Raw genomic sequence first — 18822 nt, 5'->3', positions numbered from 1 at the left:
ATTTTAAATACTTTTTTCTTGGCCCTCTGTGGAGTTGAGTCCCAGTTTGGTCTTCTGCTTGAATTTTGATGGAACCTCAAGGTTTCCATTTTGTTTAGGTATTTTGCGGGAAAGGATGTCTCTAATGAAGAAGAAGGAAGAAAAGTTATGGATGATGAAGTCTATTCAATGATGTTTTTAGTGTCTGATATTGCAGACTACTAACTGTATAACCAGAGGCTATTTGGAGAATCTGCTAAGTACAGTAACTTTTCACTAATAGGAATGCCATGACCCTGACATTTGCCCAGGGCTAAGCGGAAATGAACTTTAGAACTGTCCATAAAGAGCCGGCCTACTGAAAGTGTTGATATTTAAATAAGATTGGGAAACAAGGGAGATGGAAAACAAGGGTGATGGACCTTTTTTTGAAGAAAAAGAAAAAGCTCCTTTCATGTGGTTATTTGTAAAGAAAAATTTATTTTTAATTTTTATTTAAAACATATTTTAAAAGCTATCTTACTATTGCAACACGCTTTTACCTTGAGTGTGCAGTGTGGGTACTTGAATGTGATAAAAAATAAATCACTTTCACACTGCTCCAGTCTCCACTAATTTAGACACACCAGTCTAGAAGTGCACTCGTCAATATAGGAGCCATCATCCACATGTGACTATTGAGCATTTGAAATGTGATTGTATAAACTGAGGGTCTTCTCTGTGTGAAATATACACTGGGAACACTTGGTATGACCAAATGAATGTAAAATAGCTCATTCATTATTTTTATACTGATTACAGGTTGAAATAATATTTTGGGACCTATTAAGTAAAAATATATTATTAAAATTAGTTTCCCACCTGTTCCTTTTTACGTTTTAAAAATTGGCTCCTAGAAAATCTAAAGTTACACTGGCAGCTTGCATTATATGCCTGTTGGACTGTGCCACTCCAGCCGGATATGGTGGCATCATCAGACACTTGAAAACCTCACCGGGGGCTGGATTTGCCCTTGTGGAATAACAAGGCCAAGGGAGAATGGGGGAGGATGAAAGTCACCGTATTTGGCTGTTTATCCCAGTCTTCCCCAAATACCAAGTTCTTAGCGGCTGCTGTGCATTCAAAATAACACTCACTTTAGGAAGAAATGCTTGTGATCTGTAGCAGTCCATCCAACAACAAACCATCCAATAAGAGAGGAGCGGGGCTGCAGGTGGAGGAGAAAGAGGTGATTTTGCTGTGGGACCTACCTCTTTTCTCTTGAAGTATTCCCCATGGTCATGGGCTCTGATGCATGTTTCAGTATCATCATTTCCTTTCTTTCCAAAATAGATTAAATCTCCTTATGTACTCACTCTTATGTATTTAAATTCAGCATTTCCTTGTCTGTGTCTCCCAATACATCCCTTTGTCTTATAGCCTTTATTTCATACATTAATATAATGATCGTATATCTGTAACGATTTATATTGCTTATATATTGATTATATTCTGTTTACCAGCTTTCCTTACTGTACCTGTCAGAATCAATTCTCTTACCTTTGTCTTTGACCAAAGGCACCAGCTCCAATACCAGCACTCATCCTGGCTCAGCTGCATTTTGTAGCCCCAACACAGACGGACAGGCAGGCAGGGTTTTTCATTAAGCAAGCCTTCCAGGTGAGGACACTATGCACACTACAGCCAGCTGAAAGTGGGGTCCTGAATGCAACATTGGGAAGTCCCTTTAGTTTCTCTGTGCTTGCTTCTCTGCTTCTTTCCAGATTCTTAAAGGAAGAAATGTGAGATTTCAGGTTAGAATTTCCAGTTCAGGGACATAGAGTTGAAAGGAAAAGCTCTGTTTCCTCTACTCTCTATGCGTACTTCTGCCACCAAATGGGTTTTTTACCACACCAAACAAATTCTCTGACGCTAAATTGGTGTCCTATAATTCAGTTCAATTCTGACATTATCTTTTTGGAGTTAGCTCAGATCTCACAGGTTAAGGGCCCAGACCCATGAGACTACCCCTATCTCAGACACTAGTCATAAGTCTGGACCTCCCATACTTTGGACTATAAATCCGGGTTCCCATGACCCCCTCCTCAAGTTTAATAATTTGCTAATAATTGGCTCACAGAGCTTAGGGAAACCCTTTTTTATGTTTATTACATGATAAAGGACACTGATGAACAACCAAGATAAAGAGGAACCTGGGGTGAGGTCCCGAAGGGTCCCAAGCACAGGACCTTCTGTCTCTGTGGAGCTGGGGCGTACTACTCTTCTAGCGTGTGGATGTGGTTACCAAAATGGAAGCTGTATGAATTGTGTCCTTCATGGATTTTTATGGAGGTTTCATCCCATAGGCCTAACTGATTATTAACTCTGTCTCCAGCCCCTCTCCCCTCCTCAGAAAATGAAGGGTGAGGTGGAAAGTTCCAAGCTTCTAATCATGGCTTGGTCTTTCTCATGATCAGCCCCCATCATAAATCTATTCAGGAGTTGTCTCATTGAAACAAAAGATGACCCTATCACTCAGGAGATTACAAGGTTTAGGACTTCTGTGTTAGGAACTGGAGGCAGTGACCGATATATACTATTTCACTAGGATGTTTTTTAAAAAATATCTTTCAGGAAATACTGTTACACAGCATGAAGATGCCAAACTGTGATCTTCTAAAACCATGGAAAGTCCTCTATAATAAAGAATTAGGGGGAGATCTCCATTGATATCAACAGAAGAGATTTGGTTGAGTACGGAAAGCATCCCTGGGCCCACTGTAGGCAATGAAAATACCAGTTGGGAATCCCTCCATAATTCTGAGAGGATAACTTGTTTTCGAATGAAACTGTCAGAAGTCCCAGTATTTAGCTACTCATAGAAAAAGAGTGAAGTGTGATTAACTAAACTGGCTTTGTATTCCTTCCGTTTGATAACCACATCAAAACCACAGATGCAGATAGAGAAAGTAGAAAATGAAACCATGTGTTTAAGTAGGACATTAGTGTGTCCAATTTGTGGCCCAATGGAAGCACTCTCAGCTCATTTCTGGGGAGGAAGGACTATGGGGAAGCAATTTTACTACATGTATTAACATGCAGTTACTCTCTTGCCCACAGAAGGTGTTTAGTAGCTTGTAATTGACTCAATGTACTTTCCTCTCTTAAGTGAACACAGAATCTTAGAGAATATTAAATCGATTCTTGCTGCCAGGTTTCCATTGATTGGCTTTACCTATAACAGAGTTGGACAGAAGAATTAGAGTGGGGTTGGGGGGAAAGTTGGATGTTGGACTCTGGTACGGCTAACAATCTCTGTGTACCACATAAGTACTCAGGCCTTGCTGCCAGACTCGTAGAATAAGACCACTTGGTTGACAGAGGAGGTACCACATAGACACATACCTCACTCTCCTGATTCCTCAAGCTGCAGGCCTTCAGCCTTTTAACGCCTCTCCTACCTATAGATGGAGGGGAAGGCCATAACTTCCTCAATAGATAACAAGTCCCAGCCTCTTTCCTTACAATGAAAATCTTCCCAGACTTGGGAATACTCAGGGGTGGATTGTGAGAGATCCAACTCTATGATGACTGGTTTATGAAGAGGAAGAAGTGGGGAAGGACTTTGGGTGAGGGTGCTGGATGGTCTTGTACTCTTATTTTTTATCTTGTTTTAATATCTTTTAAAAAATCAGACATCCATCTCTTAATGTAAGAATTTTAATTTTCTTAACAAATCTACATATGTGATTCTAATTATTTCTTCACAATAACCCAACTTTTGGATCTCATTAAGAGTATCTGCTGCCTTCTCAATTTTAAATCCTATCACAAAGTTCTGGGGATATATCAGGCCCAATTGCCCCTATCCCCTAATCTTAAAGGTCTCTTCCTTTGCCAGCAAGCAGAGAAAGGGCAGTATTCCACGAAAAATGTGGATTTGGAGGTCTTAACCTGGGGTGTGTATACATCAAGAACCTCTGAAGTTGTGTTTATGGGCATTTTATAGCTTTCTCAGATTTCTGAAGAGGTCTATTCTCCAAAAAGATTAGAAATACTTCTATAGGCAATCAGCAAATCAAAAAATCCATTTTGACCAATTGAATTCAGTCAGTTTTGACTGACTAAAGAGTTGACTTCAATTTTTTAAAGCTTCCAAAGAAGAGAGTAGGCAAATTGACACTTAAATGTAAATATTATCTCAACAAAGATTTTCACTGAAGAATACACATGCGTGTGCATACACAGACACACACACACAGAATTTTCTCCAGAGTTTCTTACTCTGTTATGCTAGCAATGTTGGCAACATTATTGTTATTATACCATACATTTGTTTAGCACTGAAGAGTTTGCAAAGGACTCTTCAGGGTATAAACTTATGTAAACTTTTCAACAGTCCTCTGTGGAAGGAATTATTATTGCCAGTGCTGTGGTTAAGAACCCTGAAACTTGGAGAGGCTAAGCCACATCTTTGGTAATGATGGACTTTAGTCTTGGGCCCAGAGCTTCTGAACTCCGTCCCAGGAATCTAAAATTTATAGTTATGAAAAACACTTGGCTAGCATTTAGCGTATTAGCCTCTTGAGAAGAATGGATAAAGCCATTTGAGAGAGGGCTGAGCATCCTTTAACTCAAACTCACTGGCTTTGCATATCACTCATCCTTGGTACTGGTTCTGTTGAAGGTATACCAGAAAATCACTTTCTTTTTTCCTGAAGAGTGAAGTGGGGGTGTAGGCATGCACTTTGAGACTTGCTGGTTGTTAACACATTTCTATTAGCCAGGAAGGGGAAATTGTTATAACCCAGCTCTGGCTCATATGCCCAGGTTTGGGATTGACTGGTTGAATTTTATTTTAAACATATATATTTTTTATTTTTATTTTTTTATTTTTTTTTCAACGTTTATTTATTTTTGGGACAGAGAGAGACCGAGCATGAACGGGGGAGGGGCAGAGAGAGGGAGACACAGAATCGGAAACAGGCTCCAGGCTCTGAGCCATCAGCCCAGAACCTGACACAGGGCTCAAACTCACGGACCACGAGATAGTGACCTGGTTGAAGTCGGACACTTAACCGACTGCACCACCCAGGCGCCCAACATATATATTTTTTAAATGTTTATTTATTTGAGAGAGAGAGAGATGGAGCATGAGTGGGGAAGGGGCAGAGAGAGAGGGAGATGCAGACTCTGAAGCAGGCTCCAGGCTCTGAGCTGTCAGCACAGAGCCTGATGTAGGGCTTGAACTCCCAAACCGTGAGATCATGACCTGAGCCAAAGCCAGACGCTTAACTGACTGAGCCACCCAGGTGCCCCTAATTTTATTTTAAGAACACTCTAGGCCAAGGCAGTTTGAAGCCACATATCATGGGCTTAGTTCAGTTTAGTTTTGTTGGACATGCATTTATGAGGTCACTTTTGTGTGATGCATTTTGTGTTAGATTCTGAGGATATAAACATAAAGAAGACCTAATTCCTCTCAAGGCTGCTCACAGCCTGGGGGTTCAGGTGGAATGGTGTTTGTGAATAAGATGGGGCAATTTTTGAATTATTTACGAGTTCTCATTAAAATTTCTTCAAGTCTAAATTGGAAGGTGTTATTCATTAGCCTTCAAGCCAAATTTTGTGGTGGCATTCCTTTCTGGATAATTAGAAGTTTTGGTAAATCTCAGAAATTTATGGCTAATTTCATCTGGCATGGAAATGTGGGTTGAGTGGTTTTTATTATAACTCTGAAATATAAGTGGAGGATGCTCCTGAGTCTCCTCCCTCAAACATCAGGGAACATCTATAAGTTTTGAATGAACTAAGTTCCCAGACTCAACAGGAAGGTGGTCAGTTATTACCTCTACCCTCTCGCCCAACTTTTTTGTTGGGTAAATTGATACTATCCTGGAACATTTGAAGACATCTGTTAAGAACTTAAGGACCATAGTCAAGATATGTTTTAAGTTAAAAATAAAATTTTTTAAGCTGCCCATTACCACTTAGTTTTCTATCCTATTTGTCATTTTCTATATTTTCTATATTTCATCTTTTTTTTTCTCCTAGAACAAATACAAGGAAGACTATGAAAATAAAGTCAAAGGCAAATGGAGTGAGACACCTTGCTTTGAAATTGCAACCGCCAGAATGAATGCTGATAATATCAGCACAGTAAGTAGGAAGGAATGACCACATGTTCTTAGGTTGAAAGTGTGACCCTTTCTTTTATGACTTCAGACCCTCAGCTGCATCTAAAGTGGTACCAGAACATTAGAGTCCGGGTACCCCTTCATGGGGGTAAGATCTGTATAGAGTTCCTATCAAGAAAGAAATTCCCCTATCTCTCTTTCCTTTTGAGAAATACTACTTTCATCAGATTCCATTATTCATGCCTCAATTTTCATATGAACAATACAGTTTCAAAGTGAGTACAGGTTAAGGGGGCCCTTTTAAATGTATTCTTTGCCTGGGGAGCCCAAACAGTACATTTATGAAACTGATTAGTTTCTTCCCTGATTTTCTTCACTGAAAAACACTCTTTCTTTTCTCTTAAGTTCTCTGCCCCTGGCCTTTTAGAGCTCCTTCTTGAAGGCTGGTTTTCAGCCTATTATAATTGCTCCAAATCTCTGTTAAGTTGCTAATTGTTTTTGTGATGGCACTGCATTCTCTCATTGTAACCTGACTTGTGTAAGCCAAGAGGAGCGGCTTTGTGTAACCTCTCCCACCAGCCCCTGTCCTCCCATGTGAAACCTGTGCACAGTCTATGCCCACAGCAGTTCTCCAGTATGTGTAATGTCTTACAGAGGAAATACCAAGAAGACTTTGAGAGTATGAAAGACCAGATCTACTTCATGCAGACCGAAACACCAGAGTACAAAGTGAATAAACAAGCTGGGGTGGCAGCTAGCAAGGTATGAGGGGATGCTCTCATTTGTCATGATGGTCTTAGTGTGGGTGAATTTCCTATAACTCTTGCTTTTGTATATAATGGGGAAAAAAGCATTCTTGGGGAACAACAAAAGAAATATTCTGGGGTTATAATAGGGCTACCAATTTTTGAAAAACTTGGCTGTGTGTGACCATTAGCAATACTAAATAACCATCTTTAATATTTCACAAATGACCTTTTGATACCTGCAAGTAGAAAGGCTATCCTCTCAGATAGGAGGATCCCCCAAGAAAAGACAACTGGCGACCTTATATGAATATGGGCACTCCCACACTCACCATTACCATTATTTTTCTTATTTTCCTACTAATTGGTGAAAATCTACTCACAGACAAGATAGACAAATTCATGGATATGCATATACTCTATAGAGTAGACTTTGGTAAATAGAGTCCTTAGCATTCTAAAGCACTAGCAAGAGCATAAACTTCAAAGCCAATCAGACTTGATTCAAACCTGGCCTTGGCTCTGCTGGAGCAGTGAAAGCAGGAAGATCATATCATCTAGGAAGCTATTTCAGGATTCAGGTGCAAAATAGTAATGTTTTGGATCAGGAACGGGGCAAGGCAAGTGATGAGATGTACTTTGAAAGGTAGAGCTGACCTAGTTTGCTGTTGGGTTGGATGTGGGATATGTGAGGAAAGTTTGGGTCTAAGCAACCAGATAGATGGGATTTCCCTTTATCAAGATAGAGAAGAATGTGGAAAGAGTGAGTGATTATTTTTGGAGGGAATACATGAGCTCAGCTTTCAACATGTAAGATTTGAGATGTCTTTTAGACATCCAAGTGGAAATATTAAGTGGACTGTTGATTGTATGAGTCTGAAGTTTCTGGGGAGGCATCCAGAAGGATTATATAAATTTGGGAGTCATCAGTAGATGGATAGTATTTAACATCATAAGACTAGAGGCCATCGAGAGAGCAAGTGTAGACCCAAAGCTCTGAGAACTGAACTCTGGAGTATCTCCATGTGAACACATCATCGAGGTGAGGTAGGAATAGAGTCAAGGGGAAGTGGGAAGTGAGTGAAGAGAGTGATCAGTTGTGTCAAATGTTTCTGAAGTGGATTTACCAATAGGTGGTCTCTGGTGAACTTAACAAGAGCAATTTGGTTGAGTCTGCTTAGAGAGGGCTCATGAGTGGATGAGAAGAGAGAAATAGAAAAGTGTAAGTATACTCAAGTTTTTAAAAGTATTTTCCTGAAAGGAAAAGAAGAAAATGGGGTAGTAGCTGAAGGATATGTGGATGAAGAGGGGATTCTTTTAAGATTGGAGACAAAGACACCATGTTTCTATGCTGATGGAAAAAAATCCAGTGTGGGGGGAAAACGTGATGATGTCTGAGGAGGGAAGAGTGGCTGAAGTAATGCCCTTGAGTAGGTGAAAAGGGAAGCGTTCTGGTGCTTAACAAGAGGGGTAACTTTGCCATGGGTCTTGACAATTCATCCATAAACAGGAGAGGAGACCACATATCCCAGATACAGGTAGGAAGATAGAAGGGTGCGTGGAACTCCTTTTCTGGTTGTTTCTATTTTTCAATGAATCACATAATTCTATACTAGAGAAAGGTTATGTCTTTCATTCCTGTAGTGTATTCCCTATGAGTCTTCTTTGTGTGCTACAGGGGATAGTGCACCTGTGTTTCAGTTGTGTATCTCCTGCCTTTGGATACCAAGCTGGTTATGTCTGTTTTTCAAGGTTCTCAAATGTTAGCAGCTTATCTAGGATTCTTTGAATGTTCCTATATTCTATAGTTATATTGCTGGAATAAATGGCTGGCACTGTGGATCAAGAAATAGGATCCATTTCTTGTTCTTCTCCCTTTGGACATGCTCCAGACAGGGGCTTCTGAGCCCTTGTTTAAAGCTTCTGCTAAAGCTGGAATTAAAGGTGTAAAGCAGGAGGGGCAGAAAGAAAAGGAGAGTTTGTCATCCTTCATCCAGCATCCAGCCCCTTCCTCCTCCTCCTGCATGTACATTAAATACACACATGCTTACACACAGTCATAGATGAGGCATTAAAGGGTAGATTGATGATGATTGAGGCTTGCTTTCTTTAAAAATACATTGGAAGTTAGGCAGCCAGAGGCTAAGAGCTCAATGAGGGTTGTGGAGCAGTAAGTGTCTGGGACATGATGCACTATCATTATTTGTGTGGCTATCTCTTTCTGTCTTTGAGGACAGGGACTATATGTTATTCTTCCTTGCACCTGTCTCAGAGCCAGCATGTAATTGATACCCTATGGATGTTTTTGAATGAATAAATGAATGGCAGGAAGTTATCCTGGAAATTTATGCAGTTTCTCTGCTACTGTTATGAGTTACTTTGAGTATTTTGTTTGTAAAATGTCAAGCTGTCACTTTTCTAGAAAGTTGATTTGTGGAACTATGTCGTAATATCCATAATAGAGACAAGAGCAAAAATAACCCAGAGAGTTACTTTATCACTTTATTTCGTTCCTACAGGTAAAATACAAAGAAGACTATGAAAAGAATAAAGGAAAAGCAGATTATAATGTACTTCCTGCTTCAGAGAACCCACTGCTCAAGCAGCTGAAGGCAGCAGGAAATGCCCTGAGTGATGTAAGTACATTCTTGTCAAAAAGTGTTTTTCCACCTTAGCTGCCAGAGAGGTGAAATTTCTCTCCTTCTATAATGGCTAAATGCAAATATAACTTTGCAAATACTTTATGATTCTAGTGTAGCAGTTTCCCTGGAACTGTTTAACCACAGGAAGACATAAATGCCTCTGAGTATGATGTATGTCCATTTTGGGGGTTCTGTGGATTTAGTTCAATGGCAGAGAAATCTTCATTTGCTTATAGGCCCTGGTGCTTCTATATGAACAAAGAGCAGGTTGTAGGAGATACATGTGATTTTGACACAGACAGGAGGAGACTTTGAAAGGGGAGGGGAGGGGGGCAAGAGAGAGGGATCAGGTTGTGTGTGTACCCTGCCCTTGTGTTCTTCGAGCCACTGGGAGAAGACCAGTGTCCTGTGTTTCACAGCTTTTCCCCCTCACCACCACCATTTTCTGTGCAGATGCTGGCCCTAGAAACCATCATTTGCAGACAGCATGACTTAAAAGATGGCTCCCTAAGTCTTCACAGGAATTTCTACTTGTGGAAATAAAAGTCTGACCAATCCAATTACATTTAAAATAGATAAGTGAGAACTGGTGTTAAGAGACTAACAGCCCAAAACCACTTTGACTAAATAAGAGACTGAACATGTGATCAGTTGAGTTTTTCCCTTAGAGTTACATTGTGTTAAGCTTTCCTAATATTTGAGGATGAAACATGGTTCTCTTTGCAGGTTAGTTATCTTTTCTTTGTCCCTTGAATTCAGTCAGCCCTGTAGAGATGCATACATGTGATTGAGGAATAGGGTGAGTGGAGTGGCAGGTGAGAAGGTGTCAGTGGGTCTGTCCACATGTCTCTGTTGGGAAATTAATGCAAAGCCTGTTTCCTAAATGAAGATCATCTTTATCAAGCATATAAAAGCACAGGTCCAAATCTACTTTGTTGATAAAGAGAGCAATATAAAAATATAAAAACTGAATTGCACCATTTACAATTTCAAAACCCAACATGAGAAAGTGACAATAGCCCACTTTATCAGTGTGCCTTTAAAATCCAATAGTTGTAGAGACACCTGGGTGGCTTAGTCGGTTGAGTCCAACTTCAGCTCAGGTCATGATCTCACAGTTCGTGAGTTTGAGCCCTGCGTTGGGCTCAGTGCTGACAGCTTAGAGGCTGGAGCCTGCTTCAGATTCTGTGTCTCCCTCTGTCTCTGCCCTTCCCCCACTCACACTCTGTCTCTGTCTCTCAAAAATGAGTAAATCTTAAAAAAATAAAATAAAATCCAACAGTTGTTACTGTTAGAGCTAAATTTAAATCCTAGCAGAGAAGAAGAGTGAGCAGGTTCATGATCTGAGTTTTTGTGTATACCTTAATTTTAAGATATATTATCTGTATAATAAGGCATCTTCCCTTGGTAGAAGGAGGAAGAGAGACTGTCTTTCTCAACGTACACTAAACTTTTTCATGCATGTTTGTTAAAAAAAAAAAAAAATCACTGCTGCTGAGAATAGTCCTCTCTGTTGTGGCACTGTCAGTGAGGGACGTGTGTGAGTTGGGGCTTAGAGGAAGTAGGAGTTCCAAAATACACCCAAACTCCACAACTAAGGGTTTGGTCTGAGGCAGCATTCTGGTTTCTTGATTTTTTTTTTTTTTTTTTTTTTTTTTTGGTGAATGATAAAAGCCTAAGCTTTACAGTAATTACTAATAGAAGAAACTTATTCACAACACCCCAATGTTTGATTATCCGTTTTTAAGACAGTTGACAGGCGATATCTTTTTTCTGCTTCTTTTGTTTTGTGTTGGGAAATACAAGTGTTATAATCAGTGTAGGAGTGACAGGAATCTATTTTAACTGATTTTTTTTTTCTTTGACAGAAACTATACAAAGAAAACTATGAAAAGACTAAGGCAAAGAGCATAAATTACTGCGAAACCCCCAAATTTCAACTTGATACAGTTCTGCAGAACTTCACTAGTGACGTAAGCAATCCTGTGGTTACTTCCTGTGTTAAGAAAAGATCCATTATTCCCCCCAATCAATACATGATATATGTTTTGTCTTTCAGACTAAGTACAAAGATTCCTACGTAAAGAATGTTTTGGGACATTATGTAGGCAGCTTTGAGGATCCATATCACACACACTGCATGAAAGTCTCAGCTCAAAACAGTGATGTAAGTTGTAAGACCATTGTTTAGCTTTCCAATGAACACATCTTTAGGGCATGAATAAAATGGTTGCATCCTTATGTCTGATGTCTTTTCCTCATAGAAAAACTACAAAGCAGAATATGAAGAAGACAGAGGCAAGGGCTTCTTCCCCCAGACCATAACTCAAGAATATGAAGCAATCAAGAAACTAGATCAATGTAAAGATGTAAGTCCGTAGCATGAACTTTGAACGTCCTGACCTCCATAGCCTCAGTGGTCAAGAGATAGTTAAAATTTTAACACTTTTCAAATACATGCAGGCAAGGAAATTATAAGAAACAAAACTTATTTGGTAGTAAACTGTTTTCCCCTGTGGTCACCAATACATTTCAAGAGCTAATTCTAGTTCATTTCCTCCAAGAAGAGTTATCAGAAATGTGAAGAATGAGAAAGTTTCTTGTACAGTGTGAAGGCATCTCTCAAAGACACTGCAGTCTAATGAGAAAAGAACCATGTGTTTTATTAACTACAAGTTTCTTTTGTTTTGGGCAATGTTTCTGCTTGCTTGGTCTATAGGTCAACTTGGATTTGACTGCTGAAACCATTCCTTTTTTCCTCCACAGCACACCTACAAAGTCCATCCAGATAAGACAAAATTCACTCAAGTCACAGACTCTCCCGTTCTGGTGCAAGCCCAAGTCAATTCCAAACAACTGAGTGATGTAAGTTCATCTAAATGTTCAAGAAATCCAATTATGAGGGATAACATCTCACAACTCCATATATAAAATCCAGTGACTTGTCACATTTATAAAAAAAAAAGACTATTTCAGTTTTAGCAAATTTAACTTGTATATATTTGTAATCACCTAAAATAGTTCCTTATTTAGTTGCCTTGCATCTTCTTGGATGGATAACAATTATAGCGAAATGGTTCTATAAGGGAAACTAATGTAGCTTACCACACTGGAAAAGACCATGAGTTTTTGAGTCAGACAAAACTGGATTCAAATTGTACCTCTGTCATTTATGACCTGACATCACAGGCAAATCGTTTAACTTCATTTTGCCTCATATTTCCCTTTTATAATTTGTGGTTGTTTTGAAGAGTAAATAAAAGGAGATATGTGCATAGTAAATACCCTGACCCAGAGCAGATATTCAATACAGGGGATTTCTCTCTCTCAAATAAGTTTTTAGAAAATGGAGTCTTTGAGATAAGTTTTATCACATGAGTTTTAAGCATGAACCTCCAAGCTTGTGTTAAAACAAAACAATAAAAGTAATCCCAGTAGATTTATATCCAGAAATAAAGTCTTCAGATAAGAGTATTAACAAACTGTAATGGATGTGAGGAGATGTAAGTTCTCCAATACATGAGCATTGACAATAAAAAGAAAGAAAGGGCTGTGACTCTCAGGATCTACTGATTCTGGGGGCTGATTGTGATATGCATGGAGAGGAAGCATATATGAAAGAGCCACCTCCTTCCAGGACAGTTCTACCATGGTAACCAACATCAGCCATCATGTGTTCAGCACACAGGTTGTCAATGGAGGCCTACCCTAGCTCTAGACTTCTCTCTTGATCTTAACAACATTGTCAGTTGTTATTTATCAAAACGTATTTTACATTTTATTTTATGAAAATGTACCACACAAAATTTTTGTATTTTGGAACAATTCTTCAGAGCTAATTGTATCCCTTATTGCCTGTCTCTCTGTTCCTTTCTCTCTCTCTCTCTCTCTCTCTCTCTCTCTCTCTCTCTCTCAGCTGAACTACAAAGCGAAACATGAAAACGAAAAGTTCAAGTGCCACATACCTCCAGATACTCCTGCCTTCATCCAACACAAAGTCAATGCCTATAACCTGAGTGATGTAAGTTCCTGTGTGCTATGCTATGGGATATCCTGACAACCTGTGTTTTTATTTCTGGATTGCTTCACTGAAAAAACATTTCATCAAAAATGGGAAGAATATTTAACATTTGTATCATGTTCCTATGCCTCTGCCCACATATCTTTGAACTCACCTTATAAATGTGGGTAGCAACATTGTTAGTAGCTTCATACAATTAGCCAATCTTAATATGTTTTAATCAACCCTCAAAATGCCATCACTCATGTATGTTTAATTGCAAATGATAATGTTAGGTCTTTTAGACACACATTCATTTAACTGTGCTATAATTTTCACGCAGGACCTCATTTTTTAGATATAATTTCATTTTATTTACTCCTCAGAGGTTTAATGTCCCTATTTTTGCACAAATGGTGCTTATTTATACATGTAAGAGAACTTGCACTAAGATATAGTGTATTCAGAAGGCATAAGACCAGGTGTCCGTTGCTATTTTTCATTTTCAAAACTTAATTTTATAGAAAAGTCAAATTCGCCTTGTAGGGGAGATCCCAATTTCTTCAACAATTCTGTAAATAAGTGCTAAGATTATCCAGCATCAATGAGTATTGTAATGATTCAGGAAATAATCTTTTCAAAGGACATTGAGATCAAACTAAAGTGTTATCTTTAGATCCTAAAAAGTAAATTAACTATAGAATATTTGTGCCACTCTGTGAAATACCCATGTTAGGATCAAATATTAGTATGGTAACTAGAATTAGGTTAATTTGATGAAAGATTCTAATGAAGAGCAGAAAATCTTGATCTTGGAAAATTTGAAGCTTTAGCTTGAGGAGAAATACCTAAAATATGCACGATTTTCTGAACAATGAAAATGATCCATTTATTTCATTCATACTAAGAGTATTGAGATATTCCTTTGTCTTTAAAGTGTGATAACATGCATGTCATTTTTACCAATTCCTTTGTTAAAATTTTTCTTTCCAGAATGTCTATAAGCAAGACTGGGAGAAGAGCAAAGCAAAGAAGTTTGACATTAAAGTGGACGCCATTCCCCTGCTGGCAGCCAAAGCCAACAGCAGGATCGCCAGCGATGTGAGTGTGGCCTGGGCACCTGGGCAGGGCACCCTCACTGACATTTCCTGATGGGCTCTGGCATGTGTGATGTCTTTACAGGTGATGTACAAGAAAGACTATGAGAAAAACAAAGGGAAAATGATTGGAGCCCTCAGCATTCATGACGATCCCAAGATGATGCATTCTTTGAAGACGGCCAAAAACCAGAGTGATGTGAGTGTCTTTGTGAATCACCCTTATTTTCAGATGTGGTTGTACTTCCAGTTTAATATAACTTTGGGTGGGATGTTAGCGCAAGTGAAATCTCAGGTTCAGGATAACAAATCAAACACGAAAACCCAGTGGTAAAAGATGATTAAGCTCTTCATTCTGTACTTTGAGATACCAGTGAATATTGTAAATGTTTCCTTAATCTCTTTAATGCCCTGTTTTCTTAAGGGGAAAAGATACTAGCAATAGCATTTTCTTTATTGTTTTTCTAGAAATGGGCTTAATATCTCAGTACCCATAAGTACATATTTATTCTGTCATGATCTGATCTAAGGTGCTTTGCAAAAATACATACAGAAAAAATTAAAGGAAAGAAGTGAGAAAATCAGGCTAAAGACAAAGTAGGAAAACTAGATGAAGCATAACCTCAAGAACAAAGTATTTTATTTTATAAAATAAAAATTTTATAAAATATTGATCTCATTTTAAAGACTAAAATATCCAAAATAAAATAAAACTCTTTACAAAAATTGCCTCTCTAATTCATGGCATAAAGGAAAAACTCCCTATTCTGTATCATTTATAAATATTCTTATTTTTATTGAGTATATTTTTGGATTTCTATCTGGGAGAATTAAGGAGAATGTGTAGAAATACATGCTACCTACAACAAAATGGAAAAAAATCTTTTTGTGCATTATTACTATAAAGAAAAATATTAGATCTCAATGAGAAAATCCAACTTCCAAAGGTGTTATAAAATGTATTTTCATCAAGTGCTGAACTGAATACTTTTGTAGGACTGTGCCTGAGTATCTAAGGTCCACCTTCTACCTTTTACCTAATTTTGCACTATTTAAAAAATCCATTTTCCTTCAAACACATTCAAATGGAAAGAATTATTTAAAATTTTTTTTAACATTTATTTATTATTGAGAGACAGAGAGTCACAGAGCGTGAGCAGGGGAGGAGTAGAGGGGGTGGGGGGAAGACACAGAATCCGAAGCAGGCTCCAGGCTCTGAGCTATCAGCACAGAGTCCGATGCAAGGCTCGAACCCACAAACCAGGAGATCATGACCTGAGCTGAAGTCAGTTGCCTAACCAACTGAGCCACCCAAATGCCCCTGGAAAGAATTATTTTAAGACAAAAAATTGCTTAGAGAGCAGCATTGGTATATTCTGGTTTATTCTGGTGGAGAAATGTTAGGATAAATAATATAAGCATATATATGGTTATTAGCAGCCTAGATTATACAAGACCTGAGGCTCTACCATATTCATTCTACTTTTTTTGCTTCATGGAAAATACTGAAAAAATACAAAATTTGCCTTTTTGGTTAAGTATAGCAATGATGAGAATGGCTTTTATATCATGAGATACATATTTTTTATCATTGTTTTTCTTTTTCCTTTGACAGAGATTATACAAAGAAAACTATGAGAAGACAAAAGCAAAGAGCATGAACTACTGTGAGACCCCCAAATATCAACTTGACACTCTGCTGAAGAACTTCAGTGAGGTTCGAAAGGCCATGGTTACCCCTGGGGTTTCGGGGCTTTTTTTACCATTTGACAAATAACATATGTAATTGACATATTTGTCAATATGTTTTCTCTTTCAGGCTAAATACAAAGATTCATATGTACAGAATGTTTTGGGACATTATGTAGGCAGCTTCGAGGACCCATATCAAATACACTGCATGAAAGTTTCAGCACAAAACAGTGACGTAAGTTGAAGACAAATATCCATGCCTCTCAGTGATATTATTTGGGGGCAATAATAACCATGATCCATTTTTATTCTTTCTTAATCTAGAAAAATTACAAAGCAGAATATGAAGAAGATAAAGGGAAATGTTATTTCCCTCAGACAATAACGCAAGAATATGAAGCAATTAAGAAGCTAGACCAGTGCAAAGATGTAAGTCAGCTGCCCTGAATTCTTAAAATTGGGTTTGGGATTCTTGTGCCATCTAGTGGTAATTTTAGCAGGAGTTTCAATGCTAACATCTAGTGATTAGCAGGAGATGTTAAATTTTAAATTTTGGGTGGAATTGGAGAGCACATAAATTACTGTGAAGAAAACTATTTGTTATGAAAATATCTTGGGTTTTAGAAATCTTTATGTCCACTAGTTTATATATACATGGTTTGGGGAGTAAGGGAAAATAGGGAGATTTATGAGACATAGGTGTTCATTCATTTAACAAATTTACATGAGGAGCTAGCTTGTGTCAGACACTGTCCTTGGTGCTGGGGGAGAAGAGGGGACAAGATGGGCTGCCTCTTGGGAAGCATGCATTTTACCAGGAGAGGCAGAAAATAAAGAGCACAGAAACTTAAAAAAGATATCAGACAATGGTAAAACAACCCATGTAGAATGATGCTATAGAATTAAAATAGGATGATGTGGGAGAGAGGGACTGGATGGGCACCATAGACCAGGTGCTCAAGGAGGATCTAAGGCAGGAAAGTGCAGCCAGGCCAAGATCAAGGTGAGAGCAACTGGAAAAACAGTCTAAGCAAAGAACAAGGAATTGAAAGGATGAGGTGGCTGAAGTGCACTGGAGGGAGGGACAGTAGGAAGAAGTGAAATGGTAACAGATGAAGTTGGGGGTGGATTCTGTAGAGTAGGGTTCATCAGCCAGGGTACAATTTAGAGTGAAGGCATGTGCAATGGAGAGCCATTGTAAGGCTTCAATAGGAGGAAGATTAATCTGGTTGCTAAATTGCAGCAGGGAGGCCAGTTTAGAGGCAACTTCAGGAGAGAGAGAGAGAGAGAGAGAGAGAGAGACAGAGAGAGAGAGAGAGAGAGAGAGAGAGAAGAAGTGAAAACATATCAACCAAGTTTTTAGGAAATAAACTCTATGTTTGACTGGAAATTTTTTATATGTTAGCATGTATATGAACAAGAATATAAAGATACATTACGAAATTTCATTCAAGAACCTTTTTTTCTAGCATACATACAAAGTTCACCCAGATAAGACTAAATTCACAGCCGTCACTGATACTCCTGTACTGCTGCAAGCCCAGCTCAACACGAAACAGCTTAGCGACGTAAGTGCCCTGTTTGTGCAAGCGTGAGTGACCTGGAATGCTGTGTTTCTTTGCAATAGAAGCATTTTCTTGCTTAATCTTCATGGTCTCATCTGTCATCCCAACGGTGTCATTTTTCAAGATTGGTTTAATAAAATGCAAATGAAGCCGCCAGATTGAATTGTAGCCTCAGGAAAGATGGTGTTAAAAATAAAAATAACGAATATTTCTTCAATAAGTCACCAATTTTCAGTGGGGGATTTGCTCATTAGGATGTGTCACATACCCAAAATAACACAGACTAAGACTTGATGGCAACTTAAAGAAAAAAACAACAAGAGCATCTATCTGTGTAGGTAACAAGGCAAGCATTCTCCATTCTTGAGTTTGCTAAGACTTTATAAGAAGATAAAAAGCACAGAAACAAGAAAGACATCTGGCAGTAATAAGAAAACTAATATGGGGTCATGAGACAGAATTCAAACAGAGTGATGTGAGAGGGGGTGAGTGGGGGGACACTTCAAATTGGGTGGTCAAGGAAGATCTAAAGCAGAACAGTCCAGCCATGTGAAGAACAGGGCAAGAACAGCAGTGCTTCTGAAACATTCACTTTCACGTGGATCACCCAGTGACCCTGCAAAAATATTCTGATTCAGTAGGTCTGGAGGGATATGTTGACTCTCTAACAAGCTTGTAGGTGATGCTGCTGCTGTTGGTAGACCACACTTTGAGTAGAAGATCACAGAATTTAATAGATTGAGTGTTCGTGTCCTGAAGGCACAGCCTAAAACTTTAGACAATGAGTTTCCCATACATACGTTGTGATAGCATTTACAAAATGACAATGCAAACTGGATTCCATCCCAATCCTGAAAGAGGGAGTGAGGGTCAAGGTTCTGTAATGGACTTTGATTGGATGGACTACCTCTTTGAGGCATTTTTTTTCTGAAAAGCGTGGGAGTACTTAGCCATATATATCAACAGTCCTCTATATGCCCTCAAG

The 18822-nt window shown here is 38.7% G+C and overlaps 1 protein-coding gene across 31 annotated transcripts in view; it reads left to right on the top strand.

Annotated features, from left to right (window-relative positions):
• NEB (nebulin) overlaps nt 1-18822 on the top strand; it is a 215745-nt gene that overhangs the window by 16885 nt on the left and 180038 nt on the right. For 29 of the 31 annotated variants that reach the window (XM_040475070.1, XM_040475063.1, XM_040475039.1 and 26 more), the window contains exons 11-24: nt 6013-6117; nt 6750-6857; nt 9361-9477; nt 11352-11456; nt 11543-11650; nt 11748-11852; nt 12250-12348; nt 13400-13504; nt 14477-14584; nt 14666-14779; nt 16196-16297; nt 16400-16507; nt 16597-16701; nt 17742-17840. In XM_040475070.1, coding sequence (XP_040331004.1) covers nt 6013-6117; nt 6750-6857; nt 9361-9477; nt 11352-11456; nt 11543-11650; nt 11748-11852; nt 12250-12348; nt 13400-13504; nt 14477-14584; nt 14666-14779; nt 16196-16297; nt 16400-16507; nt 16597-16701; nt 17742-17840 — 1488 coding nt within the window. The remainder of the gene's footprint in view (nt 1-6012; nt 6118-6749; nt 6858-9360; nt 9478-11351; nt 11457-11542; nt 11651-11747; nt 11853-12249; nt 12349-13399; nt 13505-14476; nt 14585-14665; nt 14780-16195; nt 16298-16399; nt 16508-16596; nt 16702-17741; nt 17841-18822) is intronic. The other 2 variants (XM_040475064.1, XM_040475065.1) reach the window with 2 other exon arrangements.

Source organism: Herpailurus yagouaroundi, unplaced genomic scaffold (assembly GCF_014898765.1).
Source record: "Herpailurus yagouaroundi ecotype Mexico unplaced genomic scaffold, PumYag 140, whole genome shotgun sequence".
NCBI classification, from domain to species: Eukaryota; Metazoa; Chordata; class Mammalia; order Carnivora; family Felidae; genus Herpailurus; species Herpailurus yagouaroundi.
The sequence above is the reverse complement of the archived record's forward strand: the minus strand, read 5'-3'. Positions and strand labels throughout refer to the sequence as shown.